This window comes from Nannospalax galili, unplaced genomic scaffold, assembly GCF_000622305.1.
Source record: "Nannospalax galili isolate Female #2095 unplaced genomic scaffold, S.galili_v1.0 scaffold332, whole genome shotgun sequence".
Taxonomy (NCBI): Eukaryota; Metazoa; Chordata; class Mammalia; order Rodentia; family Spalacidae; genus Nannospalax; species Nannospalax galili.
In genome coordinates, this window is record NW_008333794.1 from 2,510,877 (window position 1) to 2,530,623 (window position 19,747).

The following is a 19,747-nucleotide window of genomic DNA, read 5'->3' on the forward strand; positions in this document are numbered from 1 at the left end:
CTAGTCCAGAGAGCTCATGTCCTTTCAGATACACAGGAAACCATCATACCACGAGCATGCTTGCACACGTGTGTCCTTGCAGCAGTTTGTTTTCTTCCATGTTGGATAGAGTTGGTACATTTTTTGTCCTTCCTAGGTCCAGCAGTTGGAGAAAGGTTCACCTGGAATACTGAAAGTGATGGCCAGGTCCACTGAAGGACCAGAAACAGTTGAAGGGATATACAACACAGTAAGTGAATGTTTCTGAGCGCATTCACAAAGTGGGAGAGGTGAAACTTTGGAAAGATTACACCAGGATTAGTGCTTTGGATTTTTGGTAAGAGTGTTAACAACTGGAGGACAGTGGGCCACCAGCACATGGGTGTTCAGTGACGCATGAAGAACACTAATGTGAAGTATATGTGTGTGTAACAGTGTGTGGGAAAACTCTGGAAGCACAGACATCCCAGTGTCATTGGGCCTCAGTCCTGGAGAATTAAATATTCCATACATGTATTCACTTGGAAAGTTTGTCTGTGAACATGGAATGCAATGTTATAAATTAAAAACATCAATAAATCAGATTTTCTTTTTCAAAAACAATATCAAATCTTGAAGCAGTATTAACAGCCTGTGGAGTAGTTTAGATGCCAGGAATTCTTTTTATCATAGTTTTAATAAAAAACATACACTTTATGTATTCTTTATACACACACATATTGAGTTATAAAGTAAATATGACTGTGGAAAGGGTCAACTAAACCAGAAAATACCTGACAAAACCAAGTAGCCAGTCTCATTGGTGCTGAGGTTTTGACTGGGCTGCATTGAACGTGCAGACCGGGGGTGGAGAGTGTCCATAGTACCTGGTGTTTTCACAGACAGAACTCGTCAGGCATGAGTTAAGGTCTTCGTGGTTCCCATCAGGTTCGCTCAGGTCTCTACTGAGATCACAACCACCTCATGGATTTATTCCTGGGTGCTTATATGTTTACATGTCGTTAAAATGGTTTCTTTCTGGAAAATCTTAACTTTTACTTTCAGCTGGTGAATAGAATTGCCGATCTTTGTGGGTTTTTAATATTCATTTATTTTGTTCATATCTTACTTAGTTTACCCTTAGGTTATTTTGGACTTCCTGCATCATATTCATATTATTAGCTGATATAGCAGTTTTGTTTCCTCCTTTCTACTGTGATTTCCCCCCCCTCTGGCCCAAGTGTAGTGTTGATAAGCCGCTGCCGCAGCATGTGGTTCATCTTCTCCATAGCAAAGGAAAGTGCCCATGGTTCATTACCAAAGAGGACTGCTTTCTGAATGGCTTTGGTGGGTCATCAAGGAAATTCTGTTTTTTTGTTAGCTAAGTGATTTTTTTCCTTCTTTTCCTTTATTTTAAAATTAAGCATGTATGCTCAGTTGTAACAGTGTTTCTTTTACAGCAGTAAAAGTTGGTGATCTTTTTGTTTTCTTTAAATCTATCAATACATTGAATGACTTTCTAATGATCAGTCAACTTTATATTCTTGGCATAAACCCAGTTCAATTATTTAGAATTTAAGCATCTGTATTCATGAGTCATATTTGTGTGTGTGTGTGTGTGTGTGTGTGTGTGTGTGTGTGGGGTGTTTATGCATGTTTGTTTTTTTGAGAAAGAGTCTCACTGTGAGGATTTGGCTGGCCTTGAACTTGCTCAGTGTGAATTAATAATGGTAATGTCAATGAAAATACATACTACTGATATAACTATGCATAACAGTGTTTATGCATGTTTGATTGTTTGAGAAAGAGTCTCACTCTGTAGACCAGGCTGACTTGGAATTTACTGTGTAGCTCAGGCTTGCTTGAAACTCACAGAGATCCTCCTGTCTCAGCCTCTCAAGTGCTGGGATTACGATGTACGCCAGCCTGCCTGGTGACTTTTAATTGTCTTCTACATCTTGAGCATTTCAGGTTTAACTGTCAAGGTTATTTTAGTTCATGCAAGGCATTGGGAGTGTGTTTTCCTCTTTCCTGTTTTCTGACCACAGTTATGTACTATTAGAATGTTTTTTTTTGTTTAGTAGGATTCACTGGTGGAAACTCCAAGGCTGCATTCTCCAAGGGAATGTGTGCAACAGATTCAGCTTCTCTGATGATCAAAGGGCTTTGAGGCACTCCTCTTTTTAGATACTTTTGATTTATTTTTTTTCTCTTTAGGAATTAGTCCATTTCAACTAAGTTTCAAATACATTGGTATAGAGTACCTCATATCTAACTCTGCACGTTGCTTCTGTGACAAGGTCTAACTTACACAGTAAAGTGTACAGACCTCAGCTGTGCAGTTAACTATTTCTGACAGACACGTTTACACACACTCCTTTAAAGTAGAGGAACCTTGTCTGTGAGTCTAGTCGCCAGCCACCATTGCCTGATTCTGTCACCACACACAAGTTTCGTCTGTCTCAGACCCCACCTGGTCAGATCATATGTGGTGCGCTCCTCAGTGTCTGGTGTCCTGTATTCTGGTTGGTGTTACCAGGATTTTCTGTGTCACCTGGACTGTAATTGGGAGCTAAAGGACCAGAGGGATATAGCGTGGGTCCCTTACCCATTTTCCTGTGTGGACACCTAGTCTCTTCTTGGTTTAGGCTGTTGTGATTAAGGCTGCTGGAAAGATTTCTTATGTAAAGTGGACATATGTTATTTCTCTTGTATAAATACTTGGCATTGATTTCTTGATAGCATAGTTTCTACATTTATCTTTTTGAGAAACTTCCAGGCTGCTTCCAAGTGCTGGAATCATTTTATACTTCCACAAGCTACGCATGGGGGCTTGGGTGCCCTACATCTCCCAACCCTTGGGGTTGTCTGGCTTTCTTTTTCAGCCATTTTAGAAGATATGTGGGGTGTCCATGAGGATGTTTAGGGTGTCTGGAAGGATGTGTGGGGCGTCTAGGAAGATGTGTGGAGTATCTGGGAGGGTATGTGTCGTGTCTTGGAGGGTTTGATGGGGTGTCTGGGAGCATGTATGGGGTGTTTTTGAGGGTGTAAGGGGTATCTCCCATGAGTTTAGTTTGCATCTTTGGATTAATGATGTGGGACAAGTTTCATGTACTTACTGTCTATTCATTATCTTCCCTTAGGAAGTGTTTGTTCAAGGCTTTTATTCCATTGTCATTGAATTGTGTGGGTTCTCGATTCTTTTTGAAAGATAATTATTATTTTTACCTGTATGTGTGTGTGTGTGTGTGTGTGTGTGTGTGTGTGTGTGTGTGTGTGTGTGAGAGTTTGTACCATGTGTGTGCAGGAGCCTGCCAAGACCAGAAGAGTGTATCAGATCCCCTGGAACTGGAGTTATAGGTGATTGTGGGCTGCCATGTGGGTGGTGGAAACTGAACTCAGGTCCTCTGCAAGAGCAGCCAGTGCTCTTGTCCGCTAAGCTATCTCTCCAGTCCCAGATTCTTATTCTTAAATTGCAGGAGTCCTTTATAAATCTTGAATATATTCCTTTAATATGTTTTCAGACATACGTGTTGAGAATATTTCCTTTCCACCTGTGGCTTGTCTGTTTTTTAATAGCATCGTCTGATGAATGGTAGCTTTAAGATTTTTATGAAGTTCAAGTCTCAGGGTTTTTTTTTGCTCTCGCTCTGAGGCTTTATTTTTATGATGTTGTCTGTAGTTCACCTTGATTTCATTTCCATGCATGGTATATGGGAGTGAGGTTATTCTTCTTGTGTCCACTGCAGTTGTGGAGAAGACTTGTCTTTCTCACTGAGCTCCCTTGCTGGGCCATTTGACTGGGGATGGGCAGGGGGTGCTTCTCTGTGCTCTTTACTCTTTACTGCAGATCCCTTGTCCTTTCTGAGTACCAGTGATTAAGATGGTAAGCCTTAAATCCAGTCAGGAAAGTCTTCAGCTTTGCTTAGGCTCTTTTTAGAAAATATTTTCATTGCGTTTTTTTGCATTTCATATAACAGATATTAATCAAATTTAAACCCTTTCATTGATTGTGCATTTCATATAATAGAAGCATTTCATATAATAGATATTAATTAAATTTATACCCCCTCCCCCTCCCCATTTATACCCTTCATAGCCTCCCACCCCCCTTGGATTTCATGAATTCTGTCATATATGTTAAGTCCTATCCCATCAAGCATTTGTACCCAGATATTCCTCGGTGCAAGTTTGTCCACTGGAGTCTAGTAGTCAGCCTATCTAGAGTCATTCCCTTCTACATAGTGAGTTCCAGGTCAGCTGGGGCTACAGGGAGACCCTGTCTCAAAAAGACCAAAAAAAGATCTATTCTCTCTCAACCATCACTAATTCATTGCTAATAGTTCTTCAGCTAAGGTTGGGGCCTGCTGCCCATTTCCCTCATTTTATGCTGGGTTTTTGTCTGATTGAGTCAGCGTGGGCCTCCTTTATGCTGCCACCATTGTTGCAAGTTCATATGAGCAAATTCCCAATGGCCTGAAAGCCTCTGTTTCCTTATGTTCATGCACCAACCCTGGCTCTTAGAATCTTTCCACCCTCTCTTCTTCAATGGTCCCTGCGCTGTGGGTGAATGAGTTTTAATGTAAGAGTCTTACCCAGGGACACACACTCTGAAGCCTCTTATTTTCTAAAACTTAGCCAGTTGTGGCCTTCTGTGTGGATCGCAATCTGTTGTATGAGGAAGCTTCACTGGTGAGAGTTGAGGGTTGTATTAGTATCCTCTCTACCCCTGTTCCGCTCTGTTCCATGAGCCATAAGTGTAGAGGTTCCACTGTGTCACTTAGGGCTGGGCATCTCTCAGACATATATTCTCTGTGTGACGAGTTGTGGAACTCTGTAATAACCTCCATCAGGGTAGTAGGCAGCGCTGGAGGATTAAGCTAGTCTGGGTTAGGAAGCTGGTCCAGAGATCTGAGGTGGAAGAGCAGGAGCAGGCCTGGGTCCAAGGCCAGAAGGGGGACAGAGTGCGGGAGAGAGTGGAGCTGCTTAGGCTGCAGGGGAATCAAGGCACAGTGGGCAGAATTAGGCTCTTTATATTTCTATGTAAACCATTAAAATACATTTTGACAGCTAACTGAAAGTCTGCTAGGATTGCATTTGTAGATCTGTTTGGGAGAAATAACTTGTTCTGAGGGTGGAAGCCAGGCTCTCCCCTTAGCTCAGCCCTGCCCTGGAGGAATGCAGTTGTCACAGAGCTGATTTCTGGGGTTTTAGCATCTTTCCATTTATTTATGAGATCCTAATTCTCTCCATGGTTCTGTCATTGGGCACTAGAGGTTGTTCACACATTTTGCTAAGTTTCTATCTGTATTTTATGATTTTAGGTTAGTGTTAATTGTATTTTTAAAATTTCACTTTTCAGGGGTTTATGGGTAGTGTGTGGAAGTAGAACTGGGATGGGTATTGACTTAGGATTCATGTCTGTAGATAAGAACAGCCTTGATTCCAGCTGGCATACTTTTCTGTATTTTTCTTGTTCTGTTTTACTGGTTAAGACTCCAGGACAGTATGAACTGGAGACTGTGAGGTAGGTGACCCCAGGATGATGTGATCTGAAAAGAACTTGAGACTGTGAGGTGGGTGATCCCTGAATGGTGTGATTTGGAGACCAAGGTAAATGATCCAAGGATGGTGTGTACTGGAGACTGTGAGGTGGTCGACCCCAGGTTGGTGAAAACTGGAGACTGTGAGGTGGGTGACCCCAGGACAATGTGAACTGGAGATGTGAGTGGGCTACCCTAGGATGGTATGAACTGAAGACTGAGGTGGATGACCCCAGAACAGTGTGAATTGGAGACTGTGAGGTGGACAACCATCTCTGATTACTGATCTCGGGTGATGCATCTGTCCATCATGATTTCTAGTAAGTGGCCTGTAAGTTTTTCATGTGTGCCTTTTATACAGTAGAAAATTGTTTTTTAAATTTTTTGTGTGCTAAGGATTTTGTTTTGCTTATGAAACTGTTGAATTTTGTCAAATGCTTTTCCTGCATCTGTTGAAATTATTGTTTACGCCTTCATTCTGTTAACAAATGAATTATATTGACAGAGTTTTGTATTAAATTTTGCTATCCTTTTGTGCCCTGCTATATTCAACTTGCTGATGTTCACTAAGGACTTCACTCTGCTGATGAGGAGGGGCAGCTCCTGGTCTCCTCCTTTTTAAATACCCCTGTCTGATTTTGCTTCAGAGGTTACACTTGCCTCACGAGGAGCAGGGAGGTGCTCCTTTTTCTCTGATTTTTTTGAAAGAGCTTATGAGTCGTTAGTGTTACTCTTTATTGACATGTTCCACAGAGGGAAACAGGGACGCCATTTGGATCTGGAGGTGACTAGGAGAACTTCGTTAACTGCGAACCTGGCATCTCTGATGGATCAGGTAGAATGTATTAAGTGGTTAGGGTATTGCTGTGGATTAGATCTTAAATGTCCCCAAAGGCTCTTGAGTTAACAGCTTGGCCCAGAATGTGGCACTATAGGGAGGTGGGGCCTCCCAACACAGTCACAACAGCAACAACAAAAAGTCATTTCTCCCAAACAGATCTACAAAATTCAACCCTGGCAGACTTTTAGTTGGCTATCAAAAAGCTGCTTTAAACATTTATTTTAAGGCTGGGCATGGTTGCACTTTCCTTTAATTCCAGCACTTGGGAGGCAAAAGCAGGTGGATCTCTGTGAGTTTGAGGCCATCCTGGTCCACATAGTGAGTTCCAGGTCAGCCAGAGCTACATAGTGAGACCCCGTCTCAAACAAACAAATAGCTAAATAACAGAAATTTATATGAAGTGTGTGACCTTGAGGGCCTGGAAGGATGGCTGAGTGGTTAAGAGCACTTGTCGGGTTTGGTTCTTAGCACCCATATGTCATCTTATAACTGCCTATAACTCCAGTTCCAGGGGTCTGACACCTCTTCTGACCTCCATAGGTATCAAGGATGCAGGTGGTACACATTCATACATGTAGACACATTAAAAAAAGTATCCTTTTAAAGAAAAGACTGTGACATAGAAAGGATTATGGGGTCTCTGGACCCTCCTGTCTCTTTTTGCTTCTCAGCTACATGAGGCAAACAGGCCTCCTCCATCAGGGGCTCCCACCTTGATGTTTTGTGTTGCCACTAGCCCAAGAACAAAGAAGCCATGCAACCATGGGCTAAAACCTCTGAAACTGTTAGCCAAAACTAGACCCTTCTTCCTTATAGGTTGTTTTTTTCAGGTGTTTTGTCACAGCCTTGGAAAAAATGGCCCTAAATTGGTTTAAACAGCAGGAGTTGATTTTTTGCAGTTCTGGAGTCTGGATGTTCACAGTCTATAGTCACCAGGTTGGTTTCCCTGTGACCTCTCTCCTTAGATTATACACATCTGCCTTCCTGCCGAGTCCCCTCCTGACTACCCTATCTCCTTTCCTTATATGGACTTATAGTGGACTAGCTGTATTAGCTTTCCATATTGTAACAAAATACCTGGGGCAGTGAACTCAAATGAACTTAAGCAGAAAAATTATTTTGGCTCAGGGTTTCAGAGGTTTAGGTTCATGGTCACATGTCCTGGTTTGGACGTGTGGCAAAGCAGCACAGCATGGCTGGAACACATGGCCAAAGAAGACGAGAAAGGACTGAGGTCCCACAGTCCTCTTTGGGGCACACCCCCAATGACCTCACTTCCTGCCCAAAGAGTACACCTCCCACTGGCCCTGCAGGCTATGGACCAAGGCTTTTAACAAGGGCCAATGGGGGACACTTATCTAAACCATAGTAAGGACACACCTATATGACCTCATTTTACCCTCATTACTCCCAAATCCCTCTCTGTCTCCCAATCCTCTTATAGTCTGAGGTTCTCTGGGCTAGTGCTGAAATGTAGGTTTAAAAGGCACACAGTTCAGCTCACAGAATAGGCTCATGCAGACTTTGTGTAAAATTGGTGTTTGGGTTAGTGTTAAATATCAGCCTGACAGAGTCTGGAATCACCTGGGAGATTGGCCTTTGAGTTTGCGCGCACACGCGCGTGTGTGTCTTGATTGCACTAACTGAGGTGTGTGTGTGTGTGTGTGTGTGTGTCTTGATTTCACTAACTGAGGTGGGAAGACCTGCCCACTATGGGTAGCTCCATTCCCTGGCCAGGATCCTGGACTGCATAAGTGGAGAAAGGGAGGTGAGCATCATGCCTTCATCCCTCTCTGCTCCTGACTATGGATGCCATGTGACCAGCTGCTTCAAGCATTTGCTGCCTTGACTTCCTCACTATGAACTATGAGCCAGAATAAACAAACCCTTTCTCCCTTAAGTTGCTTTTTCCAGGTTATTTTACCACAGCCACGGAAAAGAAACTAAGACAGTAAGTAAGTTGTATTCTTTGAGTGTAATCTTTGAGGACTCTTTCACCAACAGTGTCAAGTTTACTGGTGCAGGTTGCTTATGCTATTTCATTGTTCTTCTTTTCATGTCTTGAGCTATAGTGGTGCTCGCTTCTCTTTCTGATAGGGATATATTGTGTTTTTTATTTCTTCTCTAAATGCAGGTTTTGTTAGCAGTTGGTCGTGACTCCTGTACAAGGAAAATGGGCCTGGAGAAAATTGGGGTCAAAATCAATGAAAAGTAAGTGTGAGATTGGGCACTGCTGCACAAAGCAGAACATTGCTGCATGTTGCCTCTTAAAAACTCAGTTAATGCCCAACACATAAAATGCTGATGCCTCAAATTTCTTAGAATAAGTACTGTGCCAGCTGTAAGCTTTGAAGGGCTCATGCATTCAGTAACATTTCAGAGACATATTCTTAGAACTATATTTGCCCACTGTCTGTGATTTAGAGTGAGTTTTGCTGTCTTTGATCAGATAAGGAGAAAATTCCAAAGCCCTGAGAGGGACCATGGGGAGCATGAAAGTAACACATGTCAGGATGTGTGGCTGGAACCATGGAAACCCTGGATAAGCCTTAAATTCTAGATCTCTAGGACCCTCAGAACCTGAGCTCTGGGAGGTCCTTCATGTATGGTCTGCAGTAGGCCTGTAGCAGTGCAGTTATCATAGTGTACATATGTGCTCTTCAAACTCTATCAGGAATGGCAAAATACCAGTCAATGATGTGGAGCAGACCAATGTGCCTCATGTCTATGCTATCGGGGATGTACTGGAGGGCAAACCTGAGCTCACGCCCGTTGCCATACAAGCAGGCAAGCTGCTAGCCCGAAGGCTCTTTGGGGCCTCTTCAGAAAAGGTAAGTTTCTCTGTGCTGCTGATGTTTGTGTATATGCATATGTGTGTGAGTATGTGTGTATATCTGCATATGTGTATGTGTGTGTATGTGTGATATGTGTAATGTATGTCTGCATGTGTCTGTACATGTGTATATGTGTAATGTACATGTCTCATGTGTGATGTCTGTGTGTCTGTGTGTGTGCAGTGCTAGAAGCCTGGGCCACATGAGTGCTAAGCAAGTGCACTATCACTGAGCTTTATTCTTAGCCCTGAGATAGTATCTTGATCAAAATTAAATAAAAGCAATAAATAAAATTTTTTAAATCATTTGATCTCTGGGTATGGTGGCACACGCCTTTAATCCCAGCACTCGGGAGGCAGAGGCAGGTGGATCTCTATGAGTTCAAGGCTAGCCTGGTCTACATAGTGAGTTCCAGGACAGCTGGGGCTACATGGAGACCCTGTCTCAAAAAAGACAAAAAAATTTTTTTTCAAAAATCAGTATAAGTAACATTTTGGTTTCATTTTCCAAGTGAAGGGTTCCTAGATGTAATTTGCCATTGACTTACTACCAACTAAAGTTTTGATAAGATTCTTTGAATTTCTGTTATGTATATGGGGTTGTGTTCTGATAGTGAAGATTATCATAGTTCCAGCCCCAGGACACCCCACATGGGTGAAGGCCATGAGTCAGACAGGTGATTATGTGCCAGAGTACTGTGAGCCAATTGTTTCAGAGGATTCCTGAATCTCTGAAAGACTGGGAACAGGCTTCCTAAATGGACAGGTGCAGGTCACAGAGGAGAGGGCGCCCTCCCTGGCGGGTCCTAGCCTACTGTGCTGCCTTTGTGGCTAGTTCACTCACTTTCATCCTCCATGAGGCCACTCGTGAATCACGTGGTTTCCCATCTTCACATTCCCTGATCAGATATTTGGGACCTGATTTGAATCTTCATAGGATGGGTAATTCAGTGCTGAAGAAGCAAAGGACTTTTCTAGTAGAGAGGTAACTCAAATGAGGTCTGTCCTACAGGAGTCTCACCCTTGGAAAGTCAAGAGCACTGTAGGTCAGTGGTGGGGTTCACAAATGAAAGACCACTGGGTGCCAGTGGGCCTGGAATGCTAATAAAGGGTTGTACCACACAGTCCATACAGCATTTGGGGTGTCTACAAGCAGAACAGCTGGGATGGGGAGCTGTGGAAAGAGGCCAGAAAACTAACTCAGTGCTAGCTTACAGGAAATCTGTGGTAAGGCAGCTGTGGACTGTGGGGAAGCAGAGAACCATATGTTTTCCAGCTTCATTTAGTAACATGCCAAACCACGGAAAGAGTATTAACATGGCCCCCTGCATCAACCTTCTTTTTCAGATCCTCCAGTTGCATCGGGCCATTTTGTTCGCTGTCTTTGAATAACTATAGTAGATACGCTTTTTTCTTTTTCCCTGAACTTTTTGAACTGGCAGTCATCAGTATATTTTTCTTCTGATTCCTAATACTTGTGCCTCTTAAGTACAAGGGTATTTGCCTCTGTCACTGCAGTTCAGTGCCCATCTGAGATGTTTAACACAAATGCAGCAAGTAGTGAGGGAGGGGAGACAGCTCGGTGGTTAGGTGCTTGCCACCCAAGTATAGGGACCAAAGTTCAGCTCCCCCCAAACCCATGTAAATGTCAGGTAGCTGTGGCATCCTGCCTATAATTCCAGATTTGGAAAGTGGAGACTGGATCCCCAGAGCAAGCTTGGCTTGTGTGACTAGCTGTATCGGGTTTGATTGAGTGACCCTGCCTCAATGAATAAGGAAGAGGAGCAATACAGAATGATTCCCAACATCAACCTTGGGCCTCCACAGTGTGCGCACACACGTGTGTTCACATATAGATACACACACACAAAAAAAAATGGAGAAAGAAGAAAATGCAGCCAGTACTCGGATTCCCCCAGCTGTCTATCATGTGCTCACGCACCACAGTTGACTCTCGTAACCATCTTTTTGTTTGCAGGAAGCCATGTTACAGAATAAGAGACTGTGCTGTGTTTCTCTTTCAGTGCGATTACACGAATGTTCCCACTACAGTGTTCACTCCTCTGGAATATGGCTGCTGCGGATTATCTGAGGAGAAAGCCATTGAAGTATATAATAAAGAGAATATAGAAGTAAGGCTGTGCTTCCTTTGTAAGATCTTTTTTTAAACACTTATCTTTGTAGCCACTTTTTATTTTATAATTTTGCAAGTTTCTGTTATGATTATGTTCTAGAAAATTTTACTCTTATTTTGAGAGAATTAGAAATGAACTAGCAAACTAATAAGGAAAAAAATACGACTGGGGAGAGAGGGAAATGGGATGTGTAAGTAAGGACTTTTGAGTTATGGATCTGAAGTCCCTTGCCCCTGTGTGCAGTGACTCACAGGAACTCCCCAAGACTGTGGCCGTCCTGAGCAGGTGGAGGAACACTGGGCTTTGCTCTGCTTCCCAGAGGACTGAGCCAGGCTGAAGAGGCAAGGAGGAACCCAGGCTGTGGCCTAGGGGCCTGGGGTCAGGGTGTGTGGTGTACAGTAGGCCGTGGCTGGTAGGCCTGGGCATAGGCTGGGGATAGGATATTGGTGTGCTTCATTTCTATGAAGGCTGGATGACTGATTCCTCTGCTCTTCCAGGTTTTTGGTGTATATGAATTGGTGGGAGGCTTGGCTCAGTGGTCATCTTCCCATCCCACACAGGAACCATATCAAGGAGTGGGCATCAGCACGTTAATTCCAGCCTCTACTCTCCTCTTCTAGGTGTATCATACCTTGTTCTGGCCTCTTGAGTGGACGGTAGCCGGCAGAGACAACAACACTTGTTACGCAAAGATAATCTGCAACAAGTTCGACAGTGTACGTGCGATGCCTGGGGCTGTCATGCTCTGCTGTGCTCTCCTCTGCTCTAATTTTCTCTGGCAGTTGAACTCAGGGCCTCATCATACAAAGCATGCCCTTTACCACTGAGCTGCTCCCCCAGCTTGAACCACTGTGATTTTAAAATACAGCTTGGATTCTTAGCATTCAGATTTTTATAATCCCTTTAAGGATGGTTTTCAGGGCAGAAGTGAGCTCACAGTGTTTAGAGAGGCTGAGGTAGGAGCGGGTTTCCTGCTGACCAGTGTCTCTGGGATGTAGCAGAGTTGAGCTGACAGTTTGACCTTGGGAGTTCAGAACTGTGAATGGCCATAGCCCAGCACTATATGTGGTACACATGTATGCATGTATTTCATAAACAGATGAGCATGTGCAGATATTAAGGAGAGGCCCACACAGAGGGGAGATCCTGTAAGAGCCAGGTGCTGACGGAGCTTGGCATGGAAGATGCCTACTCAAGGACCCTTGTTACTGAGGTAGGAGCAGAGGGTGTCAGTGCCCCCAGCCTCCTGCAAAGAGAAGCTTAGTGAAACAGGCTTACGGAGCACCAAGGGCAGAAAGCACTGTGGAGCTTGCTTCTTCCTTGTACAAGTTGATGCTCTGCAGCTAAGATCGGTGGCTCATACTTAAGTTCTTGGGTGGCAGAGACAGGAGGATTGCCACACGTTCAAGGACAGCCTGGGCTGCATAGTAGGTTCTAGGCTAGTCTAGGATACAATGTGAGGCCCTATCTCAAATAAAACAAGAAAAGAGCTTCTAATTTGGGGCAGGGGTAGTGGAGTGTTTAACTGCTGTACTCTAGGCCTGGGCTTTACCCACAGCATCACAAGAAGAAACATAAAACCAGGTAAAACGAGCATTAACAACTTGCATTTGCATATCATTTCCAAACAACAAAGTCATGATCTTATTCTCTTGCATCTCTGCCATCTTGTCTCAGGTAACTGAGGAGCCCACTATTAGCACTGGCCAGGGACTTGGGTCCTAGCAGCTGTGTTTGTCTGCAGGGCAGGAGTGGAGCAGTGGTCACAGAGGCCCTGAGGTCCTGTCTAGGGAAAGGCTTGCAAAAACTTGAAGGGAGAGGGGTGGTGTTTGGCAGGGGGGCCACTGTCCAATGACCTTTGCAGAGGTGTTGACAGTGGCTGCCTGAGGCAGTATGCCAGAATTGGTCTCCTGACTTTAAGCTTCTTCTGCTCTGTTCCTTGTCACCCTCACCTCCCAGCAAGTCTCTGTATTGTGCTCTCACACTTGCCCTCTGGCCCCTTTTCTTACTATACCCTAATGTCCTCTCTTCTCCCCATCCCTACCTCCTCCCCCTTCCTCCCCCCTTAGTCTTTGCACATGCTAGATGAGCCTTCAGCTCTGAGCCATAGCTTAGCCTTGGCCAAGTGTCCATTTCTTGAGTGTCACTCTTCTTAAGCTTAGACATCAGAAACCCTACTTAGACATCAGAAACCCTACTTCTGTCCAGCAGTGTCCTAGTTTGTTCTTCATTGCTGTGACAAAACACCCTGACCAATACGAACTTGGGGAGGAAAGGATTTATTCGGCTTACAACTCCCAGGTCACAGTTCATCAGGGAGCTCAAGGTAGGAACTCAGGGCAGGAACCTGGAAGCAGGAGCTGGAGCACAGGCCATGGAGGAAAGCTGCTTACTGGCTTGCTCCCCTGGCCCTTACTCAGCCTGCTTTCTTATGCAACACAGGCCCACTTGCCCAGGGGTGGCACCACCCACAGTGGGCTGGGTCCTCCCTCATCACTCATCAAGAAGATGCCCCTCAGACATGGCCACAGGCCAGTCCAATAGATGTAATTCCCCAACTGAGGCTCCCTCAACCCAGGTGTGTCAAGTTGACACTAAAGCTGTCCAGCACAAGCAGAATGGAAAAAGTTCCAAGTGCTTCTTCCCTGGCCCTGCGCCCTATCTTCATTTTCCATTGTCCTCTGGGATCCTCCCAGATGCCCTCACTTTTTTCCATCTCTTCTGAAGACACAGTGCTTCCAATTCCAGCCTAGCCCTTCTGCTGGGTGGGGAGCTTTACCCCAGCCCAGTGGCCTTTGTCCACCCTGCTGGCCCTATGAACCTGACCGGTGTGTGTGAGGCTGTCTGCTCTGAACAGTAGTTCATTATCCAATGTCCAGAGTCTGGGCAGGCAGAGATGTCTCCTGTGCCTGGCTTTGTTGCCCTCTTACGTCCTCTCTTCACCTATCAACTCTGACAATCAGCAGAGAGGCCAGAGTTTTGACTGTGAGTAGTTTGCGGTACAGTTACTTGCACATCGACTGCACACTTTCTTGGAGAATGTCTCAGTACTCCTCCATGAGCTCTACTTTGTGTCAGGAGCAGGCACCCTTCTCCCTGGGCACAAACACTCTGTGTTTAGTGTGACCCTAGACCTTGGATGACTCTGGAGCCAGGCCTTAGTGCAGATCTGCTGTGCCTTGTGCAGACTCAGCATAGTTCAGAATTTACATCACATCCACGAGCTTCTTCATGCAGTGGGCAGATGCCCATTCTAGTGAGTTTGAGTGTGCTTCGGCTCTGGGCACGTGTTCACTGACTCATTTTACAGGTTCTTAGAGCAGTTACCTCACATGTTCTTGTTCTCTATGCAGTTCTTTTCCTGTGGGAGATGCTGTGAATTTAGCTGTGAACATGCAGTGAGTATGTTCCTAGTCTGACCATCAACCTACAGGGACTCTTTATTCCTGTATTAAAGGACCGTGTGATAGGATTTCACATTCTGGGACCGAATGCTGGAGAGATCACCCAGGGATTTACAGCCGCGATGAAATGTGGGCTCACGAAGCAGCAGCTGAATGACACCATCGGGATCCACCCCACATGCGGGGAGGTAGGGAGCAGGAGGGTGTGTGTGTGTGTGTGTGTGTGTGTGTGTGTGTGTGGTAAATGGGAAGAGGTAGGGAACAGGAGGTCTGTGTGTGGGAAGGAGGAACAGGAGGTGTGTGTGGAGGCCGGAAGACAGCCTTGAGGACTATTCCCTTAGGTGTCGTCCACCTCTTGGAGACAGAGTTTCTCATAGGCCTGGAGCTTATCAAGTAGCCCAGGCTGGTCAGGAAGCTCTGGGATCCACCTGTCTGTGTGTGTATGTAAATGGGAAGAGGTAGGGAACAGGAGGTCTGTGTGGAGGCCGGAAGACAGCCTTGAGGACTATTCCCTTAGGTGTCGTCCACCTCTTGGAGACAGAGTTTCTCATAGGCCTGGAGCTTATCAAGTAGCCCAGGCTGGTCAGGAAGCTCTGGGATCCACCTGTCTCTGCCTTGCCAGCACCGGGATCACAAGTATGTGCCACCACACCCAGCTGCTTTCACATGGGTTGCAGGGACTGAACATGGGTCCTCATACTTGTATGGCCAGCCCTTTACAAGGAGTCAACTGCCCAGCTTCAATAACATGTTGTCAGTGGGCTTCAAGTAGCACAGTTTGAAAGACTCTTATGAAATGTAAATTCAGAATTTTTCTTAGTAACTTACTTCAATATATTTCGTATTAGTAACTTATTCTAGCAAATGTTAACAAATTTTAATGTAGTTGGAATTGTTCTCTTAAAGCAGTAGTGATGTCTGCATTACTGTTTTTGTTTTCTTCCTTGTACACAGATATTCACAACATTGCAAATCACAAAGTCCTCAGGCCTGGACATCACTCAGAAAGGCTGCTGAGGTTAGCCCTGCTTCTGCTGGGTGTCCTGTCATACTCACGCTCTGTGTTCACAACACCTAGTCAGGTGCCAGGGGACCAGTGAGCAAGTGGCAGAGAGACCAGCAGCAGCAGAAATCAGTAGTCTCAGCTGACGGCATGCAGCGGGTGGGCTGCATCCTTGACGCCTTGTCTCGGAACCCATGGAGGTGAGCCAAGGCTGACTCTTACACGTCAGACTTGAACTTTCCTTGGAGAGGCCTTGGATGGCACCATGAACCTAAGTTAACTCTCATGGTGCCAGTGTTTTTACACCCTTTGTTGATTCCATGAAGATATTTTTCAGTTGTGGACTGTGAAGAGCTTGTGGGCCTAGAGTGTACTTGCACTTGTGAGTCGCAGCCATCTGCCTAGGACTGCTGCACTAGCAGGAGGCCACATGCACTGGGCAGCCTCTAAGGAACATCTTAACTTCTGTCAGAAACCTGACTTAAGGTGCACGTTCCCACGTCCTCTGATGGTAAGAACACTTTGAAGCCATTTTTCTAGCATCTCTAGGCTGGCAGAACACTGCATGTAAGAGAAAACTATATGAATCTCTTTTTCATGTTGATCTTCAGGGTAATATTTTAAAAAGTTTTTGCTCTCCAACTGTAGAAAATGATTTTGTCAGTCTGTCTAATGACGACGTCAAGTTTAGTAAATGAACGGGCAACACTGAGAACTTCATTCACACTTAGATCAGCATGAAGCAGGCCTTTGAAGAGGGCAGCCTCTCTGGGTCCTTCTGGAAAACCTCTTTTTTAAGGAACACATCAGCTTGATTCAGGGCTCTGAGACCACCCACTCTCTTGAGTGCCTCTTGCCATTTGTACAGTTTGCCACAGGACGTAATGGTTCTGTGATCACAATATCTAGTATAAGGGTTTTTGTTTTGTTTAATTGTTTTGAGACAAGGTCTTGCTGTATAGCCCAGGTTGTTTTTGAACTTCTGATCCTTCTGCCTTAGTGGTCCCAGTGCTGATATTGCAAATTTGTGCTACCACAGCCCTTTTCTAGACATAAGTTTTAAAATAAAACAGGCAGCAAACACTTTCCACTTACAGACAGGCACCTTGCTTCCCTGTCTAGAGGCTGGGCTACAGCAGCACTGGCGTGGGATAGGAGCTGAGAGAAACCAACACAGGATCCACTACTGAAGTGCTTTTGTGTTGGAGAGAATGACATTATTGTGACTAAGAAGCACAGCATGGGGTTCTGAGGCAGAGGTGGCAGTTGGGCAGTGGCATTGGAGATGTTGTGTACTCCCACTGGACATGGGTAGGGCAGGGAATTGAACTGAGTTTAAGGGCAGCAGTGAAACTGAGTGGATGGCCATGGAGGAAGAGAATTTCAAATATAGAAGGCAGTATGGCCTCACCATCTTATGGTAGACAAAGGTTTCTTAGTCTACAAAAATCTTGAGTCATTAAAACATTGTACTTCTTTAAAATTTTAAAAGTCCATTTTGTGTTGTTTTTTAGACAGTCTCTTACTATTATAGCAAGGCTAGCCTGGAACTCATAATCCCCCTGCTTCAGCCTCCCAGATGCTGGGATTATAGGCCTAGCATACCAGGCAACTGTTTCTCAAGTTAATTATCTCGGGTATTTTGAGCCAGCAACACATTTTGTTACATGTAACTTCAAAACTGATTTTATTTTAAATCTATGTACCAAGTATTTACTGAACCATAAATGGCAGGCATGGCTGGGTGAGAAGAATATGTGGACAGCTGGGGGGATTGAGACTGTGTTGTCAGCTGAAGTGACTGAGAGGAAGCCAGATCAAGGTAGAGGGGAATTCAAGCAGAGGAGCAGGTGTGGGAAGAGGATGGGGTGTCATGCTGACTGGTTTTACTGTCCTGACCATTAAATCCTATATCCCATTCTCACTGATGGACTGTGTGGTTTGAATGAGCTGTCCCCACTCCCCCCATAGGCTCCAAGTATTTGAACATTTGGCCCTCAGTTGGTGGATTCATTCCTCTGGAACCATAAGCCAAATAAACTTTTCCTTCTGTAAGTTGCCTTGGTTGTACTGTTTTATTATAGCAACAGAAAAGTAACTAATACAGACTGCACCAGGGCCTGTTTTCACTCTCACAGCTAGGACAGGCAGTGTAGGATCTGGCTCCCTCATTACCTCCCTTGGCTGCTATCTGTTATTGGAAGCACCTGCTGTGGGTTTCTATAGGCTGCTAGATCACTGTCTTGAACAGGACTTACGTATCACAGAGAGACAAGTGTCTCTTTCAAATGCATGGTTTATTGTTCACACATGCAAAGGGGGAACAAGTCACAGCAAATGAATCTTAACAACCCGTCTCTAAGTGATGCTGCCAATATTTGGAGGCAGGATTCATTTGGACAACAGGTAGAAGTGGTTCACAAGTCAGATTGCCCAGTGCACAGCAGACCACCATGTCCCCATTCACTGGTGGGGAAGGATGGTGAGTGATGGTGGCTCTGTAGCAGATGCTCCTTGAGAGCATTGGAGGCTAACTGGTCATGGCCTCAGTTGTGTTTAGCCAAGTCAGCCAGGGTGCTGCCCACTTGATGGACACCAAGGTCAGAGGCAGGAGAGCCTGGTGGGAGACATAGTCAGTGGAAGAGTCCCTTGTGGCTAGAGTACCTGACTCCTGTTGAGGTACATTGGAGACTGGGGTTTGCTGAGCTGCCTGGAGCCTGGTTTTTGTGGTCCTTCTGGGGCTTACCTTGTCCTTACAAACATTTTGGGCTCTGTTCCTCCTGTCGCTCCTGATTGGTGCATGTGGCTGCCTGCTCCCAGGGTGCTGCTGGTTCCACCCAGGTGCTCGCTTATGCTGTCAGCACCTGATTTCCAGTGGCACAAGCAGCAGAGGCCTGTGGTGACATGGTAAGGTGGTACACATAATTCAAACCTGAAGCTGCAAATGCAGCCAGTGAGTACATGAACAGCCTCAACTAGCCCTGTGGACTAGTGGTTAAGTGGCCTTTGTTAAATGCTGCAATGCCTCTCAGTCAGTCATGGATTCAGCCTTGACTAGGACAGCAGGTGGTCTCAGCTGGCCCTGTACAGAGGATTGGGTACCATTTGTGCCCTCAAGGGCTTTACAGCTGAGTAGGAGCACCAGGTGCAGGTGAGCATTCAGCTACACAGATTGTTTCTGTCAGGTTTTGAGAGAAGAGTGGGCTCTCATTTTGACAGTAATACCCAGTCATAAAACAAAATACATGTATCTTATCTCAAGAACAAACACAGATGAGGAAACCCCTGAGGGAGAGTGATTTGTAGAGCCAGGTCTCACAATTGACTCCAAACTCTCTTTCCAGTGCTTTAAGGAAGCAGGACAGTACATTGTTACAAATAGGAACCAGTATGTGTTCAGGGTGATTATGAAAGTTTCCCCTTATGCAGGTCTGTAATTTGCTTATCTCCTCATTAAAACTACCATTGAGGGGCTGGAGAGATGGCTCAGTGGGTAAGAACACTGGACGCTCTTGCAGAGGACTAGGGTTTGGTTCTTAGCACCTACATGGTGGCTCACAACCATCCGTAACTCTAGTTCCAGGGGATCCAATCCCCTTTTCTGGCCTCCATGGGCACTGTAAGCATGTGGTGCACATGCGTGCAGGCAAAACACTAATACACATAAAATGAAAAATTAAAAATCTTAAAATAATATTAGAAAATAAAACTACTATTAAAGTAAGATTGAAAGGTGGATGGTTAAAAGGCAGAGTCAGTTTTTCTTTGGTGGATAGACTCTCAGAGTGACCACACACAAGCTGTGCCTCTTAAAGCAGCCCAGATTAAGCCCCTCCCAGTCATCCTATGTGGTCCTGATCATCACCATGAAAACCTGGGCCCAGGGACCCCATAGCTGAGATGGGCAGGCAGGGGTTCATCATCTGTGCCTGCCAGTTCCTGCTGTGGTCATCATGTCTTCACTCCCCAGTCTCTGACTTGCTGCTTATCCCTCCTAGTTTCACAGCAGCCTCTTTCCCCACCACAGCTT

General features: G+C 45.2%; 1 protein-coding gene across 1 annotated transcript in view; it reads left to right on the forward strand.

The window, feature by feature from the left end:
* The window catches only part of Txnrd3 (thioredoxin reductase 3), a 40,410-nt gene extending 22,689 nt beyond the window's left edge, over positions 1-17,721 (forward strand). Inside the window, exons 10-16 of the mRNA XM_008828576.3 lie at positions 137-229; positions 8,477-8,553; positions 9,017-9,173; positions 11,200-11,307; positions 11,931-12,026; positions 14,768-14,902; positions 15,669-17,721. Of these exons, the coding sequence (XP_008826798.1) occupies positions 137-229; positions 8,477-8,553; positions 9,017-9,173; positions 11,200-11,307; positions 11,931-12,026; positions 14,768-14,902; positions 15,669-15,731 (729 nt within the window). The 3' untranslated portion in view covers positions 15,732-17,721. The remainder of the gene's footprint in view (positions 1-136; positions 230-8,476; positions 8,554-9,016; positions 9,174-11,199; positions 11,308-11,930; positions 12,027-14,767; positions 14,903-15,668) is intronic.
* The last annotated feature ends 2,026 nt before the right edge of the window (positions 17,722-19,747 follow it).